Source organism: Penicillium verhagenii (assembly GCF_028828195.1).
Source record: "Penicillium verhagenii strain IBT 33310 chromosome Unknown utg000006l_segment0_segment0, whole genome shotgun sequence".
Lineage (NCBI taxonomy): Eukaryota > Fungi > Ascomycota > Eurotiomycetes > Eurotiales > Aspergillaceae > Penicillium > Penicillium verhagenii.
The window spans coordinates 3,356,851-3,377,419 of NW_026643170.1; the positions used below are offsets into that span (position 1 = coordinate 3,356,851).

General features: G+C 46.5%; 8 protein-coding genes across 8 annotated transcripts; 5 read left to right on the top strand and 3 right to left on the bottom strand.

The window, feature by feature from the left end:
* Positions 1–238: 238 nt before the first annotated feature.
* N7466_006643 (5'/3'-nucleotidase SurE) lies at positions 239–1,271 on the top strand (the record flags this gene model as incomplete). Its single annotated transcript, XM_057166040.1, has 3 exons — positions 239–425; positions 499–710; positions 759–1,271. The coding sequence occupies 3 exons, from the start codon at positions 239–241 to the stop codon at positions 1,269–1,271; spliced, it is 912 nt and encodes a 303-aa protein (XP_057021639.1).
* A 168-nt stretch (positions 1,272–1,439) lies between these two features.
* Positions 1,440–1,709, bottom strand: N7466_006644 (uncharacterized protein; the record flags this gene model as incomplete). The annotated part of the gene is made up of 1 exon (XM_057166041.1): positions 1,440–1,709. The coding sequence occupies one exon, from the start codon at positions 1,707–1,709 to the stop codon at positions 1,440–1,442; it is 270 nt and encodes an 89-aa protein (XP_057021640.1).
* A 94-nt stretch (positions 1,710–1,803) lies between these two features.
* On the top strand, positions 1,804–2,602 carry N7466_006645 (NPP1 family protein; the record flags this gene model as incomplete). Its single annotated transcript, XM_057166042.1, has 2 exons — positions 1,804–2,033; positions 2,110–2,602. 2 exons carry the CDS (start codon positions 1,804–1,806, stop codon positions 2,600–2,602), a joined length of 723 nt encoding a protein of 240 aa, XP_057021641.1.
* Positions 2,603–3,510: 908 nt separating this feature from the next.
* On the bottom strand, positions 3,511–8,482 carry N7466_006646 (putative ABC multidrug transporter; the record flags this gene model as incomplete). Its single annotated transcript, XM_057166043.1, has 14 exons — positions 3,511–3,609; positions 3,666–4,105; positions 4,161–4,320; positions 4,384–4,590; positions 4,649–4,959; positions 5,024–5,117; positions 5,177–5,352; positions 5,410–5,684; positions 5,762–6,359; positions 6,476–7,526; positions 7,584–7,831; positions 7,891–8,053; positions 8,109–8,153; positions 8,210–8,482. Coding segments are annotated over 14 exons (4,140 nt in total), but the record flags the coding sequence as incomplete, so codon positions are not given.
* Positions 8,483–9,264: 782 nt separating this feature from the next.
* On the bottom strand, positions 9,265–11,621 carry N7466_006647 (Zn(II)2Cys6 transcription factor; the record flags this gene model as incomplete). Its single annotated transcript, XM_057166044.1, has 6 exons — positions 9,265–9,810; positions 9,873–10,093; positions 10,143–10,441; positions 10,499–10,686; positions 10,767–11,466; positions 11,527–11,621. The coding sequence occupies 6 exons, from the start codon at positions 11,619–11,621 to the stop codon at positions 9,265–9,267; spliced, it is 2,049 nt and encodes a 682-aa protein (XP_057021643.1).
* A 1,289-nt stretch (positions 11,622–12,910) lies between these two features.
* On the top strand, positions 12,911–14,620 carry N7466_006648 (putative MFS transporter; the record flags this gene model as incomplete). Its single annotated transcript, XM_057166045.1, has 4 exons — positions 12,911–13,160; positions 13,219–13,331; positions 13,389–13,583; positions 13,637–14,620. The coding sequence occupies 4 exons, from the start codon at positions 12,911–12,913 to the stop codon at positions 14,618–14,620; spliced, it is 1,542 nt and encodes a 513-aa protein (XP_057021644.1).
* Positions 14,621–15,404: 784 nt separating this feature from the next.
* Positions 15,405–17,047, top strand: N7466_006649 (uncharacterized protein; the record flags this gene model as incomplete). The annotated part of the gene is made up of 2 exons (XM_057166046.1): positions 15,405–15,752; positions 15,809–17,047. 2 exons carry the CDS (start codon positions 15,405–15,407, stop codon positions 17,045–17,047), a joined length of 1,587 nt encoding a protein of 528 aa, XP_057021645.1.
* Positions 17,048–18,165: 1,118 nt separating this feature from the next.
* Positions 18,166–19,791, top strand: N7466_006650 (glycoside hydrolase family 76 protein; the record flags this gene model as incomplete). Its single annotated transcript, XM_057166047.1, has 4 exons — positions 18,166–18,265; positions 18,356–18,600; positions 18,662–19,120; positions 19,228–19,791. The coding sequence occupies 4 exons, from the start codon at positions 18,166–18,168 to the stop codon at positions 19,789–19,791; spliced, it is 1,368 nt and encodes a 455-aa protein (XP_057021646.1).
* Positions 19,792–20,569: the final 778 nt, after the last annotated feature.

Consider the following 20,569-nt stretch of genomic DNA (forward strand, 5'->3'; position numbering starts at 1 on the left):
AGATTTCCCCCTGACAGACGAAACAAGTCACGATCGGCGCAGAAAGAAAGAATCAAGTCACCCCCCCGGGTCTGGCACAAGCCGTGAGATCCGCGATCGATCATATAACAGTGAAGTTTCCGTTACATTGAGAGAGAGAAAAAAAATCCATTGTCTTCAGCAATATTCAATTTATCAGCTCCGTTACGCTCTTCTCTTCCAATTCCAGTATCTCTTGTTTCCGTCACTTCCCGTCATTATGCGGTTCGACACGGTCGCCCTGGTGGCATCCTTATCCCTTGCGGGACCCGCGCACGCGATCAACATCATTTCGTCTAATGACGATGGCTGGGCAGAGGTTAACATTCGTGCTCTCTTCGAGTCTCTTACCTCTGCTGGTCACGTAACCGTGGTCTCGGCGCCTGCCCAGGACGAGAGCGGAACAGGTCAGTTGTCTACCTTCTCTTTTCCTATTATATTTTCCTCGCGACTAATCAATTCCCTCTATCACAATCGCAGGCTCTGACCAGGGAACTCCAACCGTGCTAACGGAGGCTTGTGAATTCGACAGCTGTCCGTCAGGCAGCCCCGCCATTGGATATAACGCGTCACAGCCTCTCCTGAACTATGTGAATTCGTACCCCGCAACTTCCATCAAGTACGGCATTGAATCCATCGGGCCTGAGCATTTTGATGGTGCCGCCCCTGATCTAGCAGTCACTGGACCCAATGTGAGTAAAAGTCACCATGATACAGTGAACATCTATTAAGTTATACAGGTTGGTTACAACATCGGCATCGAGGCTTTCTTATCTGGAACCGTTGGCGCCGCCACCTACGCTGCTTACAATGCCGGCATTCCGGCGATTGCTTTCTCAGGTTCAACTGGCTCTCAAACCGCGTGGAATGCCTCCTCCACCTTCCCGACCTATAGCCAGATCTATGCGGATTTGGCAGTGAACGTCACTGACACTCTGGTCGCCTCGGGCACCCCCTACCTGCCTGACAACATCTGGCTCAATGTGAACTTCCCGTCCGTCACTGACTGTGCCAGCACGGATGACTTCAAATTTGTTTTGTCACGTATCCATGTTGCCGTTCCCCTGATCACTGCCGATGACGTGACCACCTGTGGTAGCTCTCGCTTGCCCACTGAGTACGCGGTGGCCCTGACATCTGGGTGTTATGCAAGCATCTCTGTCGGTTTGGCAAGTGATAAGTTGGATGCGAACGCCACTATGCAGGAGGTTGTGTTGAATAAGCTTAGCGGTATTCTGTCCTGCCTGGATTAAGAGGATCGCGCCCATGTGCATGAATCCTGGTCGCTCAGACGGCCATGCAAATAAATTAAAGGAAAAAAATAAAAAAAAAAACATGGATTCCGCACGGATAATGCCAACGACCGCGACACTAGTCCTTGAAAGAGAAACAGTGGCGTTCTCGTGTATATACAATGCAGGCTAGTGAATTATACCCTCAGGGCACATATCATTTTTAATTTCCTCGTGAAGAATGAATAAAGTACCTTCAAGACGAATCAACCCTGATCCGAAGCCCACGAGCATCGCATTTGCAGTCAAGCGCATAGTCGTGTGGAGCATAAATCGGCCACCATTCTGTTTTGGGACCCAAGGCCGTTTCTTAGCCTCCGAAAGCTGCAGATCCCACCCCCAATTATTCCGAAGTTCTTCTGAGCAATTCACAGCCGTGGAATCTTCGAACCGAGACATGAGAGATACCCGCGAATATAAATAAAGCCATTGGCCTGGGAAGAGTTAACTTATTCACTACTCAAACACACTATAGCCTTGGGAATCTTGAGCTATGGCATTCAGACTATCTGCCGGTCTGGCAACCCTTTCCTACTTGGGGGCTATCGCGGCTGCCAGTCCTTTGTCCCGTCGAGGAACGATTGCTTCCGACGAAATTGTCGGTTTCAACCAGACCGTTCCCTCAGGAATTACAGGCGAGGTCTATCTGGCTTATCAGCCTTACCTGTATGTGGTGAACGGCTGTGTCCCTTTCCCAGCCGTCGATGCGGAAGGAGATACAAAGTAAGTTTTCAGAGGCTCAGAAGTGTTAGTAGATATATAAATTCCATGGCCCGGATACTGACATTGCAATTTTCAGCGCTGGCCTTGCGACCACGGGGGCTTCCAATGGGGACTGCAGCAGCAGCACTGGACAGATCTACGTCCGGGGAAACAGCTCCGGGGATTATTATGCCCTGATGTATGCCTGGTACATGCCAAAGGATGAGCCATCAGATGGCCTTGGTCACCGACACGACTGGGAAGGAGCAATTGTGTGGCTCTCCGATTCTACTAGCACAACTGTGGACAACATTGTCGCCGTCTGCCCTTCCGCCCACGGTAATTGGGACTGCAGTACCGATGGGTACTCAGTTGATGGTACCGAGCCATTGATCAAATATGAAAGCATCTGGCCCATTGATCATAGCTGTGGTCTTACAACCACCGTGGGTGGTTTGCAGCCTTTAATTGCTTGGGAGTCTCTTCCGACCGTCGCGCAAGATGCTTTGGATACGACTGACTTTGGATCTGCCATTGTTCCTTTCATCGATGCTCACTTCTCCACCAATCTGGCCGATGCCACATTTTAAGGAAGAAAATGTGCATTATTGCGAACCCCAAGGTCTGCTTGCAAGCAGCATTGTATGAACCATGAAATCTTGGAATCCGTACATGTATTTCTAGAGTGCAGCTATGCCAAAATTTAACTTGGGTATATTCTCCAGAGCTAAAAAATTATGTCGAAATTCGATGTGTGCGGGTTTACACCAGTCGTCCACGGCTTGAATAGAATCGGAACATTGAGAAACATTCAATATTGATATCGTACATATACGTACTCAAGCTATCAATTGATAGGTGCACACCCACATTTGAATCCTTTTAAAATTGAACATTTGAAAAATGTAGATGCCTGGTATGTACAGATGGCCTTTGCATCATTGATTGACAAATTCAACTATCTACCAGATTGCCTGGGATGTCTACATGTATGTAATGTTGAAAGTAATATTGAATCTCGAACATTGAAGGAAGGGAACAATGTTGAATAAGATATATCAATTATGTAAATGAAGTTTGAGAATTTATTTGCCAACAGTCCAAACAGAAGAGCCATAATATGTAAATAAATAAAAAAAATAGTTATTCTATAGCTTCGGTATATGTGTGTATATCTATAAAGCACCAAATTTATGTAAGGGAATTGTGAGGAATGATTGCAAATGTGAGAAGGGGAAAAGAAAGGAAAGAAAGAAGAAGAAAAGAAGGAACCAGAAACCCGAGCAAGGATCAAGGAATGGGGAAAACTGAAAAGAATTGAAAAAACCAAATGAACCCCTCCTAGTCAAATATATTGATCAAGAGGGAACTTGAGGATTGGGAAATTGGTGATAGAGAACTTCAAAGAAAAGCGCAAAGGAATCCAAACATTAGAGACTTCAGCCGGGGAGATTGAATATATGTAGTAGATTCGATCAAGTGATGTTACACGGCCGACTTATTCAGACCGAGCACTCTTGGTTTTCTTGCTTCGAAGCTTCATCATTGTGAACACCAAAGCATAGGATGTGATGCAGAATAATGCCGTAATACCAGTCTAGAGCAATGTGTTAGATCAAAGGAGATTGAAATTGGAGACAAATTAGGACTCACATCTCTCCACGCGTAATACTTCTCATTGATGTTGAAAGTCTTTGCGTAGTCTGCACCAGTGGAATACTGACAGAAGGAGCATGTGCCGGTGGCATTTGAGTCCAGCAAGTAACCGGGCTCGGAAGAAAGGAAGTTGGCCATATATTCACCACAAGTCTGTGCAGATGGAGCACTGAACGTGATGTACTCCGAGGGTTTGCATTGGACTTTCACATCCCAGAGAATCTCACCTAGAAGCCCACCAACAAGATAATTAAAGGGATCAAGGTAGTATAGCCAATATCTCCAGAATGGCTGCATTGAGGCATATGGAACAACGACTCCACAAAAGCTGACCAAACCTGCTCCAAGAAGAAGCGGGTTCATCACTGCGGCGAAGTACTCATTTGGAGCATATGCTGCGATAGCCTGGCCAATTGATGTGTACAAGAACTCATAAACTGTTTGATATTAGCAGCATATCTGGCAAAGCGTACTTTGTGAGAGGAGACCTACAGATCATCTGAAGATAAAATTGGCCCGAGATGCTGGAGGTAATTGGGAATCCTGCTGTGAAATAGAAGCAAACAAAGTAAAGAGTGGCGCAGATAATAAGATACGGAATCTCTGTTACTGCTTGAGCGCCAATAAAAGCAATCCAGTGATACGTCTTGGACTAGAATGCAGAACAAACAGGTTAGTGGTGCTGAGGGACCAATATTTCGCAAAGGACAAGTACCTTCTTTTCGCGGGTTTCAAATATATCCCGATTTTGCAAGAAAAAGGGTTGCATTTGATTGATACAACCAGGTGCAACGAAAATGAAGTTGAAAATAGCAAACAATCTAAGCTGCATAGCGAAAGTGCCGTCGTCAACTTTCCAAAAAGTGAAACCACTAAACAGTGCCGCGAAGATGTGAAGAATCATCTTGTTCCACATATAATCCTAGGATACGTTAGCGTATAAAGAATAAATATCAAGATTTTGGCGATTGAACCCGTACCGGTGAGCGCCAAATCTGAATGGTAAGGCGCTTAGCCACCAATTTGAATTGGTACCAGTGAGATGTAGCAAAGTCCGCGGTATCCTCCACATAGTCGAGATCGGCTAAACCGGCCGCATTGAGAGATTCCAATTCTTCCAGGGCCGATTTTCGTTCAGGAGATTGACTCCAGACATCAACCCAGTCAACCTGTTCTTGGGTTGCGCCACCTTGAATAACCTCGATGATGTGCTCAGCCGGATTGGCATCTGGTGGACAGGGTGCGCCGTTCCGAGTGAAGTAGTCTAAGATCGTGCTTGAATCTTTTCCAGCTGGAGTTCAAATGTTAGGATCTGTTCTAGCGCAGGAAAGAATAGTCCAATTTGATAAACTTACTTTCACCAAAATAAGTCATTCTACCGCCCTTTGCAAGTAGTAAGAGACCATCGAATGCATCGAAAAGAACTGCGGATGGTTGATGGATTGTACACTGAGTAAGTTAGCATTGCCTGGACTTTAAAAATCCAATTTCTCATCGATCAAACATACTAAGACCGCCTGTCCTCCTTCCACAAGCCTCCGAAGGAAGCGCACAATGTTGAAAGCACTTTGACCGTCAAGACCAGAGGTAGGCTCATCCAAAAAGAGCAATGTTGGCTTAGCTACAAGCTCAACACCCAAAGTCACACGCTTTCGCTGTTCAATGCTTAAGCCGGCTCCAGGAACTGGGACACGTCAGTTGGAAAGCTTATCAATGTAACAAAAAATATGAGAACACATACTTCCAATAAGAGCATCGCTTATTTCCTCAAGCTCCAAAAGATTGATGATGTGATCCACGTATGCCATCTTTTCCTCATGAGAGGTTGTGGCAGGCTGGCGAAGAAGAGCTGAAAATACCAGAGCCTCTTTAACTGTTGCCGTCTTCTCATGCACATCCTGTTGTTCACAGTAACCGGTCGTGCGTTGGAAGCTAATACCCTGAGGCCGACCATCAATAAGAATCGATCCATGAATTTCACCAGAATCCTTTCGCTGAGCGAGAACATCCAGTAATCTATTGTAACAGCGATCATTAGAATTGCAAGAAATGATAAAATGGCCCGCGGTATGAAGGCCGAGATTAAAACTCACGTTGTCTTTCCAGCACCAGAGGCGCCCATCAAAGCAACCAAGTTTCCAGGCTTAACAAAACCAAATACTTTGTTCAAAAGCTGTTTGTTTTCACCGTGGAATGGCACATGATAGTCAAGATTGTTCCAGGTAAAGGTCGACTGTTTGAGCGAGCTAGATAATGCATTCGCATCCATTGGCTTTTTGACATCATTTTGTTCTCTTTTTTCACTTCCACGCTTATAGAGTAGCACGGAAGATCCACTCTGGCTATTGCGCAGTTCAAACCCAAGTGACGTCAAGGCAATGAAGAATATCCAGAAACCGACGATTACTCCGAAACTGCGCCAGATATGGCTATCTGAGTAGCTATATTGATCCCGAATATAAGCAGCCCCGTTGATGACCCCATTGCTACTTCCAGGAACAGAGCAGCCTCGGTATTGAGATGCCGAACTCGGGTAACTTTCGCCATAGGGGATATAGTCAGGTTCGATACACTGAAGTTCACGGCCAACAAATTCATTGGCCATCAGTGCTTCAAATGCATAGGCTCCTGGGTTAAGATAAAAGATCCAGCGAAACCAAACGTGCATTTTTTCGAATGGGACGAGATAGCCTGCCAAGAAGAAATACCAGGTTAGCGAAGGAAATCGACGAAAAGGTCAAACATGGGGGGAAGAATAGGGAAAAGTAGGAGAGGGAGATCCTGGTGGGGATTAGGAGAGTTCTTACCTCCATAGACAAAAAAGACCGTAGAAAGAAGTCCACTAATCATGGATGCCTTTCCAAACTTCTTGCAAAGAGCACCAACCGAGCGGAAAAGCTGAATGAAGCAGAGCGTGTTCACAATGACAATGATCCAATAAGTGAAAAACCTTCCAGCATCCATCTGCAATGCGGCCATGAAGTAAAGAATCAAAGAAAAGCAGGTGACCTGAACCATAACCACCGGGATGTCGGTGATTGCGTTGGCGATACAGAATGCAGTGGGTCGATAAAATCCAAATCGTTTTTGACGAGAAAGAATGGGACGACCCATGAACGAGCCCGTGGTTTCAGACATGGACTCCAACAAAAAGTAAAGAATTGGGAAGAAGAGGGCTCCCGGTCGCATGAAAATCGAGGAACTGTCATCGGCAAGGTTGTAGAAGAGAGATCCGCACACAAGAGCTTGGATGATGGCTGAACCGACTCTGACCACCAAAGAGAATTTGTCTCCCCACATGATCTGGAACTGACGAACGGCGCATGAGCCAATCTGGTCCCATAGACTTGAAGTGTAGACACTATTTTCGCGAGGAAGGTGTTGCTTTCGCTTCTCGCTCGATACGGCGACTTTGAGATCGTCTGTCTCGTAGGTGAGTTTCTCGGGGGGCTCAATAGCATCCAGCTGGGCCTGGTAGATAGGACTGTTGTGATATCGAGACTCAAATTCTTCCGGTGTATTTGGTACCTTCTCCTCCCAGCCGGGACGAACGATGCGCTCGGTCAACACAGTGACCGAGGTCAAGTAATCGGCGACATTGGCTCCCTTGGGGAAAACGAAACCCAGATCTTCAAAGTAGGCTCTGGCTAGCCCTCGTGGGCCGTAGTAGGTTACTCTACCTTCCGCAAGGACAAGAACTTTGTCGAATTGATCGAAAATCCCATTTCCTGCCTGGTAAGTTGTCGCGATGATTGTCTTGTCATTCTCGTCGGCCTCACGTCTTAGCATCCGAGAGAATTCCACAGCAGCCTTGGAGTCTAGGCCACGGGTTGGATTGTCCCACATTTGTACGGGGCTCTGGTAAATGAATGTTAGAACCCTTGCCTTAAGCAATATCGAAAGATGTTATCTTACCTGACCCGCCAAAAGTTCAGCCAGAGAAACACGCTTCCGCTCACCACCAGAGACTCCACGAATAAACTCATTACCGACAAGTGTCTTTTTTGTGTGCCCAATACCCAGTGAGTCGAGGATTTGATCGCGTTTTTCCAAGACAAAGTCTTTCCGATCACGGAGCTCGTCAGGTCGCTCATTGGGGATCTTGTTACGCAATGCGAATTTCATTGTTCGATTCACGGTAAGCGTCGGGAAATGCAAATCATCTGTCGATTGCAGAGTTAGCTATTTATCGACCTCAACGGCCCATCAAGCCTAAACATACCCTCGTTGTTGAACATAATCTGTTGACGAAACTGCTTTGCGGCTTTGTGGTCCATGCTTCCGTATAGAGTCTCGCCGCTAACTTCATCAAAGGTATCTCGGTCATTTGAAAGAACTCTCAGCAGTGAGGTACATCCAGATCCTGGGCGACCAAGAACAAGAAGCTTGATTCATCAGCTCAGGCGACTCTTGGAATTTAGAAGTTTCAACAAGACTTACCATTTCTCCAGGCTTGACTTGACCAGAAATATCCTTCAAAATTGTCTGTTACCTCTGTCAGTGAAAGTCTCCAGGCACTTGCGAAAGGTGGGAAATTGTACTCTTTTAGGACGCTGATCTCGTTTGAACAATCCTGCCAGCTGGCGAGGGTCAACATTCGAGAGCAAAGTGCTTCCAAGAGCAGCATCCGGTGCTGTCACGCGGACATTCAAGTCACGAAAAGTGATGGTGAGTCTCTTTCGAATTCCGTCGACGCCATTTTCCACGTCGACTGGTGTTGCAGTACCGGATGAGGGAGTCTCCATGGTGGGAATCGTGATTGGGCGACAGGCCCTGAGAAGCACTCCTTCAAAACGATGCACCAGCAAGGCACAACTGTGCGATATAGATAAAGTTTATATGCAAACACAAAGTTTCAACAAATATTGAAATATTGAAATTCGCCTGATTGCCTCTTATTATAGGAGTAGCTCAGAATTGATCTGTATCTTCATACATCCGCATTGCCGTTGAGTGGGTCCAAGATATTTCCGTGTCGATAATTCACTAGTTGATTCGACAAATGAGGGGCAGTCAGCACAATTCTATTGGCCAAAAGATGAAAATGGGGACTGACACGGAAATATGTCGACAGCTCTTCGGCTTTATGCTTGATACCCTTGGCAATCAATGGTCGCTATTTGTTGATGCCCCACCTGCGCCCAGTTTCACGATTCGTGATCAAATTCTTCAAGATTTTCGGATATAAGACATCTGGATGCATGTACATTGGTTTTGACTCATAGGACTTCAAAGAAGCTCTGGCCATGTTGCTGGGTAAATTTGAAGCATGGATCCACCCTGCCATGTACTAAGGTTCCCACACGCTGGAAGTTTGGAGGATGAGCCCTCCGCGCCCTTCCACACATGTGCATACGTAATAATAGTAGATCCGACCACATGTGCACTGGTAGACTTGAGAAGCTGAAGATGTTATTCAATGCTCAACGTAATCCATGTATACATAGATAATTTTGTCCCATCTTCTACCTGGGCACCCCATACTGACTTTCGAATTTCAATCAGACGCTGGGAAATAAACCGAAACACTCCAGTGCTGGATAATTTACCTACAGCTTGGTATAACACACACTTGAGGGGTGAAGGCGAGCGAACTTCACAGCATAAAAGACGGATCGCCCGATTGATAGACAGAAAAGAATGCCTCCATATCCATTGTCGAAAAATCAAAATCCCACCCCATATCAGATTGAGTAAAATCCAGAAGGTCTTCAGTCGACCCAACAGACCGAACAGTTTCGGGTCCCTCAAGCTGAGTTAAATTCCATTGCGTTGGTGGCAGATCAGGGCCTGGTTCTAGCAAAGACTGCGAAGAGAAGGCAAGTCCAGTCAGTGGAACCTGTTGATGATTCATGGTATCCTGTGTGAGTGGAGCGTAAGAATTATCCCCGTCACGGAAAACGTTCTTGTCACCAGCTTTAGGACATTGTAACCATTCGTACGATGGGTTGATCTTTCGTAGGGTTGTTTGGATGGCTGATATGGAGCTCGAAATTGGATCACCAGGTCTCATTGTAGACATAATCTGCAAGGAAGCATACACCCATGGTAGATGAGCGGCGGCGGCCGAGGTATCGTGAATTAAATCGTATATCAGTGTGAAGGCGGAGCTTCCGAGAAAGTATCCGTGATACCGCAATTGCTGCCAGTAATATCAAAATAATTAGCTACGTTATCAGGGAAAGCCTTGCGAGATTGATATACCTTGACAAAATCATTGACACGAGATGCTTCGCTCAAATGATGAATAGTTTTCCGCGCAGCCCCGAGAGCATGATTACATGCCTCATTCAACCAAGAAGGGATTTCCTTCGGGTGATTGGATGACACACTGGCCTGGCGAGCCGACACTTTCCTTTCCCGCAGCAAGTGGCCGCGAAAGATCAAGAAAGGGCGAAATGTCAGTAACATTGTGTGATAGTATACTAGAATAATTCAGTATCGATCTGCGGTTATGGGTAAAGTGGAACTTACGGGTCGTGAAAACTGTTTGCCGAATACCAGTAGATCCAGTTTGGATAGGGGTGTCAAGGCCAAACCCCAAGGTCTGGCGAACAAATTCCTCATGTCCCCGAAGGTCATTATTAATTGAACGTGCAACGCGCCACATGTGTAGTAAAGATTCATGGTTTTGCCCATATATTTCATCTGTAGACCGAGAAATTGTCTTGCAGAGGTGAACCAAACTTCGAATCAATGGATCTTGTGTATTCTCGATCGCAACATCCTTTAAGGACAATGAGCTCGGGCGACCCGTATGGAAGCAGAACCACCTGGAAGCTCAAGTCAGCATCTGTAAAAGGAAACAAACCTTCCACAGGCAGACCTACGTTTCAAAAAGGTAAAGAGACCAGAACGTGACTCGACGCATCTCAACGGTTTCCGGAGTCTGTATGTCACCGTAAGGAACATCTTTATGCAGACCGGCGGCGAGTGCTTTTCGAGCGGCTGACCCAAGATGAAGAAATGCAGAATTTGGCCGACCTTGCTCATTTTGGTAATTGGCGTATACGAGAATCTTATTAGTAAACCAGCGGAAGAACAGAAAAAGAGAAGACTTATCATGAACAACGCGATTTGAATAGTTTGGACATTGACCACATCGTCGTAGGATGTGAGCGATGCTTTCACCCGTTCGTATAAGATATCGCCCCACGCAAAATATTCCGTGCCTACAGATGCAGTTGCCATCCCGATTAGAATTAAGGCCTGGGTGAGGGTGTCGGGATGTTGGCCAGGAGATGGGTTATACAGCTGTTCTAGACCGTTCTCGAAATATGCATGAGGGTGATGAGGAGTCAAATGATAGAGTGTAGAAAGGAATCGAGTGAGAAACATCTTGGCCAAATCGTATGGCAGAAACATCATGGGAACGTCGCTAGCCCCAGATGATTTCCCTGCATCCTGTGTATCTGGGGTTCCAAAGAAGATGCGACGGAAGCTGAACAGATCTAAGCCAGCGCCCGCCTCATCAACTCCAGTTGACGGCCCCGGACGAGCCGTGGGGTTGGCGACAAGGTCCCGATAGATATGCTGCATGAGAGCAAAATGGGATGTGGGGCCGTAATAAAGTTGCATTTGACATGAAGGCGATGCCATATGAGTCGCGGAGACGCTGCTTGGAAAATTGTTCATGACCGACGAGCGCCGTTGATGGGAAGGCTGCATCGCTGAGTCGGGAGAACCGCGACCCACCTGGTCATCAGCACGAGCGCCTCGATACTCATTTTTCTTCCTGCGATGTCGAATGAAATCTCTATAAACACAGGGGCTCTCCCTCTGCTGGCATGTTTTGCAACTGAAGATTATTTTAGCAACGCGCTAATTTTTAAGGGCGTAACATTTGAATGAGGCTCACGGGTTTAGGCCATTGCATCGGATCTTGCGCTTACGGCACTCCTGGCAAGCCTTGGGAATACGCCAACCAGAGCCAGGGGGGTTGGATTCCTCCATCCGAGATATATCCAGCAAGCTCGGCACAGGATTTGTTGGTCACTTCAATGTTTGTTGTACTGCAGACTTGGCGGTTCATTCAAGTTCCTCCACTTCCTCCGCTTGATCCGTGTATATCCGAAGGTCACCTGAATTATGGGGCTTCCAAGTGTCTCCCCTTTTTTCTTCCAAAGGTTCGCTGTAATTGGTTAACGATCAGATTCCCCACAATCAAAAGGCAGATCTTTCTCGACCATACATGGATGTAGATAGGTGACATGTGAGTCTTCATAATGAAGCTTCGAGCATAATGGACGATTTATTCATGGGCTTGAATTTCCGCCATTGCAGGCATTTGTATGATTGTTACGGACGTCACGTGAAGGGCACATGATTGGACTGATGTCCTCGCGCTTTTCTGCCCATTCGGTTTTGAGTTCTTTTCTCTTCGCAAGTTCAAAATCTTGACCTGCACATGTGCACAACTGATGAATCATCTCGAAAGATAACCAATGCTTTTTCCAACTCACCATCACCCTCAGTTTGATCTGACCCGCTCGTGATACCCCGCAAAAATATCGACTCTCAGATCTGCCCCCCGCAGAAAAAAACCAGCCAAGCCATACATGGCTTGGCAAACTAGCATTGATGGTTTACCCTTCATTTGAGCCGAGAGACAACATCAGGAAATGCCATGACTTGGCATGGTTATACCCCGGGACAGGCCATAATTTATCCTCGAGGGGAAGGGGAGGGTATGGAACGTGGAACGTGGAACTTTGCTGATCATCCTTAAAGTTTAAGGCTGGGCGAATTCCCGTAACTACTTATAATCAAGTTGACGAATCATTGACATCTGCATAGGTGACCTCATACGCTTCACAATGGCTTGCTTGTGGCACTATTTTTTTTCTTTGTGGCTCGCCTCTGGTCAGCGGCATAGTTGCCAACCGCAAAGCGAACCTTCACAAACAAAACTGCCGACTGCCAAGACGTTCATTTGCCAATAACTTTCCGATATGAGTATGACCTCGCGACTTTTCCTTGGCGATGACAGATTTTGAAATGGAAAATGCGGTTGTACAGCCGGCTTCTCCGATCCTTTCCCCGCAATTCAAGAAAGTTCTGTCTGGCCTTTTATCGGTTACACAAGCGATAAATAGCGCAGTCTGCCTGCTCTTAATATGACCAGTTAATTCGGATAGGCTTTTGATCCCTCCGATATTCTGCTGGTGTTTCTCTTTCTCGTTTCTCGTTTCACAGTAACACCGAACATCACCTATCCCACAACAGCAGCCTCACTACTCGCGATGTCCACTGATAAAGCCCGTAACGAGACTATTATGGTTGAAAAGATTGATGAAGTGCAAAGAGAGAATGTGGGTTTCGATATTTCCTATGACGCTGCTGATGGCCATCTGGCAACCGATCAATATGGTTCTCCATTGCTGGAGATAGATCGAGCAGCTGAAGCCCGACTGCGACTGAAGATTGATCTTTACATCGTGCCAACCGTGGCACTCATGTACCTCTTTTGCTTTATTGACCGCGCAAACATTGGTGAGTACACTGAAATGTTATTCTTAGTTTTTCATGGGTGACTGATCAGTCATGACAGGAAACGCCAAACTGGCAGGGTTCAACAAGGATCTCGGTCTCAAAGGCTATGACTACAACATCGTACTATCGATCTTTTATATTTCATACATTTTATTTGAAATTCCAAGCAATGTAAGAATATATTTACTTCATTGAACCCGCGGATGGGTCTAACTGATTTCCACCTAGCTTGCATGTAAGTGGATTGGACCTGGCTGGTTTCTGCCAGCCATTACACTTGGATTTGGCATCTGCTCGGTTGGCACATCCTTTGTCACGAATATACACAATGCCTGTGGTGTGCGATTCTTGCTAGGTGCATTTGAGGCTGGTCTGCTACCTGGTATCGCTTATTACCTCAGCCGTTGGTATCGCCGAAGTGAGGTGGGTGTTGTCTTGTATCTGGGTGGTTTGTTTTGAGCTAACATCGTTCATAGCTTGCCTTTCGCTTGTCTTTATATATTGTGATGGCTCCTCTGGCAGGTGCATTTGGTGGCTTGCTGGCATCGGGAATATTAAAACTAGACCATTTTGGAGGTCTCCGCGGCTGGCGTATGCTTTTTGCCATTGAAGGAATTATCACAATCGGGGTCTCCATGTTGGCGTTCCTCACCTTGACTGACCGACCAGAAACAGCGCGATGGCTGACAAAGGACGAGAGGGAACTGGCCATTGCCAGAGTCAAATCTGAGAGAGTTGCGACAACTGAAGTTCTTGACAAGATTGATCTCCCCAAGACCTTATGTGGAATTTTCAGCCCCGTGACGCTTGCCACGGCTTTTGTATTTCTTCTAAACAACATAACCGTTCAGGGTCTGGCCTTCTTTGCACCGACGATTGTCCAGACGATTTACCCCAAGGCCACTGTCATATCACAGCAGCTTCATACGGTGCCACCCTATGTTGTTGGTGCCTTCTTTACTGTTCTTTTCCCATTTCTCAGCTGGCGATTCGACCATAGGCTGGTATTCTTCATCATTAGCCCTCCATTAATGATGACGGGATATATTATGTTTCTTGCTAGCGATGACAACACGGTACGATACGGAGCCAGTTTCATCATCGCTAGTGGTGCATTTGCCTTGGGGGCGCTGTGCAACGCTCACGTATCGGCAAACGTCATCTCAGACACTGCTAGATCATCTGCCATTGGGACGACTGTTATGTTTGGCAATATTGGCGGCCTGATTTCTACATGGTCCTTCCTGCCATTTGATGCCCCGCACTATCACATCGGCAACGGCCTCAACCTTGCTACTTCAAGCCTCACTTTGGTCATTGGGGCCTGTCTGTGGATTTACATAAAGCGGGACAACCAGAGGCGTAAATCCATTGATGTGAACACTGCGCTGGCTGGACTTTCGCAAAAGCAAGTCCAAGATTTGGATTGGCGAAACCCGGCCTTTCAGTGGCGGCCATGATTGGTTTGCACTCCGTTTTTCGCTCGGACTCGAAAATGCTTGGGCGCAATACTGAGATTGTTTCTACGTTCAATTAATTGAACTCAAAGTCGTACTGAATACTTTGAGGCAGTGGATTGAGATAGTCACACCGTACACGAGTGGGTTGGCATTGAATTCTATTCATGGATTTGAATTTTGGGGATAGGATGTGGATCGCACGAAGCCGGTAACGGGATCAAGGGGAAACAGGATTTCCAAGGTTGGAAGCAGATGTCTTGACCAAAAGTCCTGATGTACAGGTGCCAGGTCTTTTCACTCTGCAATTCCAATGTAAGCAGGTAGACACCAAGCTCCCAGTTAACTGCCCAACACGAATGAATACTCGACTGCGTACTCCGTAGTACGTACATTGTACCTGATTCTGTAGAAACAAAAGTTTGAGCGTGACGGTTGACGCCGACGCCAAATTTCCACATCAGGAAGCCACTTTATGCCCGACAAATAAGGCATTCATGCTGGAGCATCCACGTGATCGGGATATCATTACTCCGAATTCCAATTGGCCAATCTTGCGAGAACAATTCACAGCCAAACTACCTGACCAACTGCTCCACCTTTCCCGTTCCCAGTCTCATGCCGGTAGCGGCCCGTCACCGCAAAGGAGAATGTCAACCTTTGTGATTTGGTTCACAATTATTGAGGGCTGAAGCGTGGATTTACGTGGGGCCCTGGAATACAAATAAGGTAGGCTGCCCCTCAATTTGTCGCCAAAGGACTTGTGATACTACTCGGACAGGCACTGATGGAACCCACCCTCCTCTCCAGCCCTGACTTACAAAACGTGCACTATCCTTCGATTCGCGAAGATGCTTTGGAAGATGGGGAAAGACAGGAATCATCGCAGCAACGCGACGAAAAGAAACCCCCAGCTATTGAAGATGCAACCGAAACAAAAATCACCAACCCGCCTTCCGATGTGCCATACAGTGTGCTCCCTCCAGGTGAAAAAGCTTTGGTAATTATCACGGGTTCCTTTGCGGCCTTGATCTCCCCGTTATCAAGTAGTATTTACTTGCCGGCCATGACATCCTTGGCGCGGGATATGGATGTCTCGGTTTCTCTGATCAATCTGACCATCACTACTTACCTGGTAAGCCAACACCCAGGGACCTTGAATAATGGCGCAAAATTTCTGACCAAGCATAGATTTTCCAAGGGTTGGCTCCATCCTTCATCGGAAGTTTCTCGGACTCTTACGGACGACGACCGGCGTATTTGATTGCGTTTGCGATTTATCTCGGCGCGAATATTGGCCTTGCTCTGCAAGACAGCTATGCTGCCTTATTGGTTCTCCGCTGTCTTCAATCGTCCGGAAGCAGCGGGACCATCGCACTGGGGAGTGCCGTCGTTGCCGACCTCACAACGCGTTCTGAGCGGGGGAAATATATTGGATATGCTGGTATCGGAATGGCACTGGGACCCTCGCTCGGGCCTGTTATTGGCGGACTGCTTGATCACTTTCTCGGATGGAGAGCGATTTTTTGGTTTTTGGTAATCTTCTCAGGAGCCTGTTTTGTGATTTTGTTCATGGTATATCCGGAAACTTGTCGAGCTGTTGTCGGTAACGGTTCCGTGATTCCCAACCGCTGGAATCAACCTGGGTGGGCTCTCATCGCCCCGAGATCTCGGTTCCGACAGGGAGAGACTTCTCCCGATTACTCCTCAATCCAACAACAGAAAATTCGGCCGAATCCGATCTCTTCATTGTTGATTGCCGTGCAAAAAGAGTCCGGACTGATCTTGTTGTATGGTGGTTTCGTGTTTGCGGGCTATATGGCAGTCCTTAGCACTCTGACGACCCAGCTAACGAGCCGGTATGATTTTAACTCCATCCAGGTCGGTCTGTGCTATTTACCATTGGGGATTGGAAGCATATGTTCGCGATGGACAGTGGGAACCCTTCTGGATTGGAACTTCCGGCGTGAGGCACATCTCCAAGGTATGCCGATACAAAAGAACCGCCAACAAGACATCAAGAACTTCAACATTGAACGAGCGCGGTTGACTATCACATTGCCTTTGATGTATTTCGCTGCTCTTTGCATCCTTGCTTATGGATGGACAATGGAATATCGAACTTCAGTCGGCGGACCGATCGTGACATTATTTTTTGTTGGCCTTTCCACTACTGGAGCATTCAACACTTTAAGCACTCTGATAGTGGACATCAACTACCAAAGTGCCGCAACTGCCACAGCAGCAAATAATCTGTGCCGCTGTTTGATGGGCGCTGGTACCACAGCATTTGTGGGACCCTTGATCGATGCGATTGGAATTGGATGGACTGGGACCATCGTTGCGATACTTTGGGTCGCCTGCAGTCCCCTTCTATGGGCCGTTCGAGCTTGGGGACATGACTGGAGGAAAGAAAAAGCAAACAAGTAAGACAAGAAATCATGAAGAAGCTTCAAGTTAAATATAAGACATCTAAACGGAAAGCCGCTATCACTCCACACGCACTGGTAGTTATGAATACCGGCAGTTGGATACAGTATCATGCACTTCGGGTGCACGGATAAGATTAAAGCCGGATTGACAGGTTTTTTTCCGTCATGCCCAGCTTCTTTATTGGCAGTCATTTTGGTCTAGAATAGGTTGAAGACAGGGAGGAGAAAAATATATTTACAAACATTGAACACTTGAGAACAAGTTTCTTCGGTCGGCATTCCTCGGGTAGCCTTCTTAAGCTGTAAGACTAGTGACTGGCTTCGGGTTGAAGTCTAGAAATGACATCTGCATGTGGAAAGAAGCATGAAGCAATTCATGAAAAAGGAGGATCAACCTTCTATATTAAATCTTCTCCGCGGTATTTAAGATCCGATAAAGTCGGGAATGATCTCCAAGGCTACTATTAGATGGTGCCGATCATCCCGACATCTTCTTCAGCCTCAAAAAATGACACCTGATGTAGTGGACCTTGGAACATTACAATTTACAGATTGAAAGAGGATCAGGGATATAGTGGGGGGGCTTGACCTTTAAAAGCGCCCCAGATCAAGTTTTCCCCTCTTTCAACTATCCGTCAAAGCCCCATTCGATTTAAAGGACCCTGGCGAGATCATTACAATCCCTGGACTCTCCGATCAGACAAGCCCGAAAAAAAAGAAAAGAAAGAAAAAAAAAGCTTGACATGAAGCTTGGCGGGCTCCACTGATTGGTTCCACTCGAATAGTGATGGGCCTGATGGCGCGTGTCCTTTTCTCCACAATAAAAGTTGACGACGCTAGCGCCGAGGATTACGCATGCTCTCTATATTTAATCCCCCATGGTGCAAGATGGGGCACCCACTTTCATTCCTGGTGTTCCAGAAAAGAAAGAGAGAAAAAAAAAAATCCCGTGGACGATGCGTGATTCATAGTCGTTCCTGGAACTCCCACTTTCTCTTCGTCTCCAAAAATCAACACTTTCCATCTGTTCATTGCATAACACTTCTTCTGTCCACTTCTCATTGGCAGACCCACTTGCGATACTGGGAGGTGGCCTAGCCTCTTTCACCGTTAGCGATGCAGTTGCCTCGCCCCTGGCCTGTATTGAAGGGCCTTTTGATTACATTGATTTTTTCTACATCAGTGTGTGCGATCGATTTGGACCTAACTGATGAACGTGCGTCAAAATCTATATACTTATCCCGATACTCATTCTGGCCTGTCAGAAAACCCCAACCAGCTAACAATTCCGAATCTTTAATATTAGAATCCATCAAAGATGCGGCGAGTACATCGGCCTACGCGATGATGACCTACTACAAGGGCAATGAAACCGGTCATATTCCTGGAGCTTTCGCGAGTAAATGGTGGGAGGGTGCAGCGCTGTTTTTGGCGCTTCTACAATACTGGCACTTTACGGGAGACACAACCTACAACGACAATCTCCGTGTTGGATTGGAGTGGCAAGCCGGAGACGATGATTATATGCCAACAAATTACAGTTCCTATATTGTAAGGCCACTTTGCCTTGTTTCCGTGGCAGGGAAATATCAGTGCTGACTGGCGAGTAAAGGGAAACGATGACCAGATGTTCTGGGGTATAGCAGCTATGACTGCTGCGGAGCTGAAATTCGCTGACGCCACTGATGTTGGGGATAACTATTCGTGGCTTTCCCTCGCACAGGGTGTCTTTAACAGCCAGATCGACCGATGGGACACTACTAGCTGTGACGGTGGACTACGGTGGCAGATCTGGACTTACGAGTCTGGCTACACAATGAAAAACTCCATCTCCAATGGTGGGTTGTTTCAGCTAGCAGCACGCCTTGCACGATATACCGATACCGATACCTACGCCACCTGGGCCGAAAAGATTTGGGACTGGGCTCTGACTTCCCCCCTCCTGAGCAACTCCACCTGGAATGTGGCCGATTCTACAGAAACCACAAATGATTGTGCTACCCAGGGTAACGATCAATGGTCCTATAACTATGGTACATTTTTGATGGGTGCTGCTTATATGTATAACTACGTAAGTTATAATTTGCTTTTCCTTGTCTTTTTCAGAAGGCTCTTTTGGGGAAGAGAACAACTCACCCCTCTACGACTTCAATTCATTTCCTATCTAACAGAATATAGACAAATGGTAGCTCCGTTTGGCTTGAGGCTGTTGATGGTCTATTGAATAAGACCTTTGAACACTTTCTCACCGATAATATTCTTGAGGAGAAGCTGTGTGAGCCAACGGAAGTCTGTAATGATAACGAAATCCTCTTCAAGGGATTGGTTTCATCTTGGCTATCCTTCACGGCTCTCTTAGTTCCATCGACCTATGATACTATTTTACCGGTCCTTCAAGCTTCTGCCACGGCCGCCGCTGCATCATGTACAGGGCATGACAATAATACGTGTGGAGTGCGATGGTACAAGTCGACATATGATGGATGGATGGGCATGGAGGAAGAGATTAGCGCCACAAACATCTTTGTCGCAAACTTGATTGCTTTTGACAGTTCGGCTCCAGTCACATCCACTACCGGCGGAAACAGTACCAGTGATCCAACTGCAGGTGAAAACGATACCACCACATCCGATACTACAACCACGATTACCACGGGAGATCGCGCAGGCGCTGGAATTCTAACTGTGCTGTTTGTTGGGAGCTGGGTTGGGGTAATGACCTGGACCATTTTGGGTGGCTAAGACCATCAATTATGTTTGTGCATGTGGGGTCATCTGGTGGAGTTTCCTTTCTTCTTTTCTTCTTTTCTTTATTTCTATTTCTGGGGAAAACGAGGCGTTATATATCGGGAGCCTCCTCGGGATAGGCTATGTATATACATCATCTTTCTTTATCTGTTTTGGACCGTTTTCCCCCCATTTCTATTTTCAATTCTCGTATTAAGGAGCATTTTAAATTGTCATCGACCTCCATATTCTAACCTTTTCGGCTACTGGTGCGGCCAATACCTACGCAATTGCAGCCTCCCAGGGCTGGAGTCAAACATGTAAATCTTGACGAATTGGACGATTTAAACCACATGCACCATCTGAAAAAACATCGAAGAGCCTCACTTTCTGTCATTTAACTACTCCCCTTTAAATAAGGTAATGGTTGCTTCGATTTTAAAATTCTGTTTGAGCACTAAAATGGGCACAAATTTGGAAGGAAATAGTAGGCCTAAAAAGTTCAAAGTAAATGCTTAAGAACATTGTCAAGTCAAAAAGATCAGCGTATCCCTCGATACCTAACATTCAGTGTTCGAAGGTAACCCTCCTTAGGGATTGAAATGCCCAGGCCCTCAAACAAGAGTCCTCCAGGGCTTGTCCCTTATTAAGTCTACTTTCAAACATTGAACTGTTCACTCTATATCTATCCAATGCTGCCGTTCTTCATTGAATTGAAACACTCTATTCATATGCAGACGCAAGAGGCGTCATGCTGCCATGCTTCTTTGCAAAGCTTGTAACAGTATCGGAA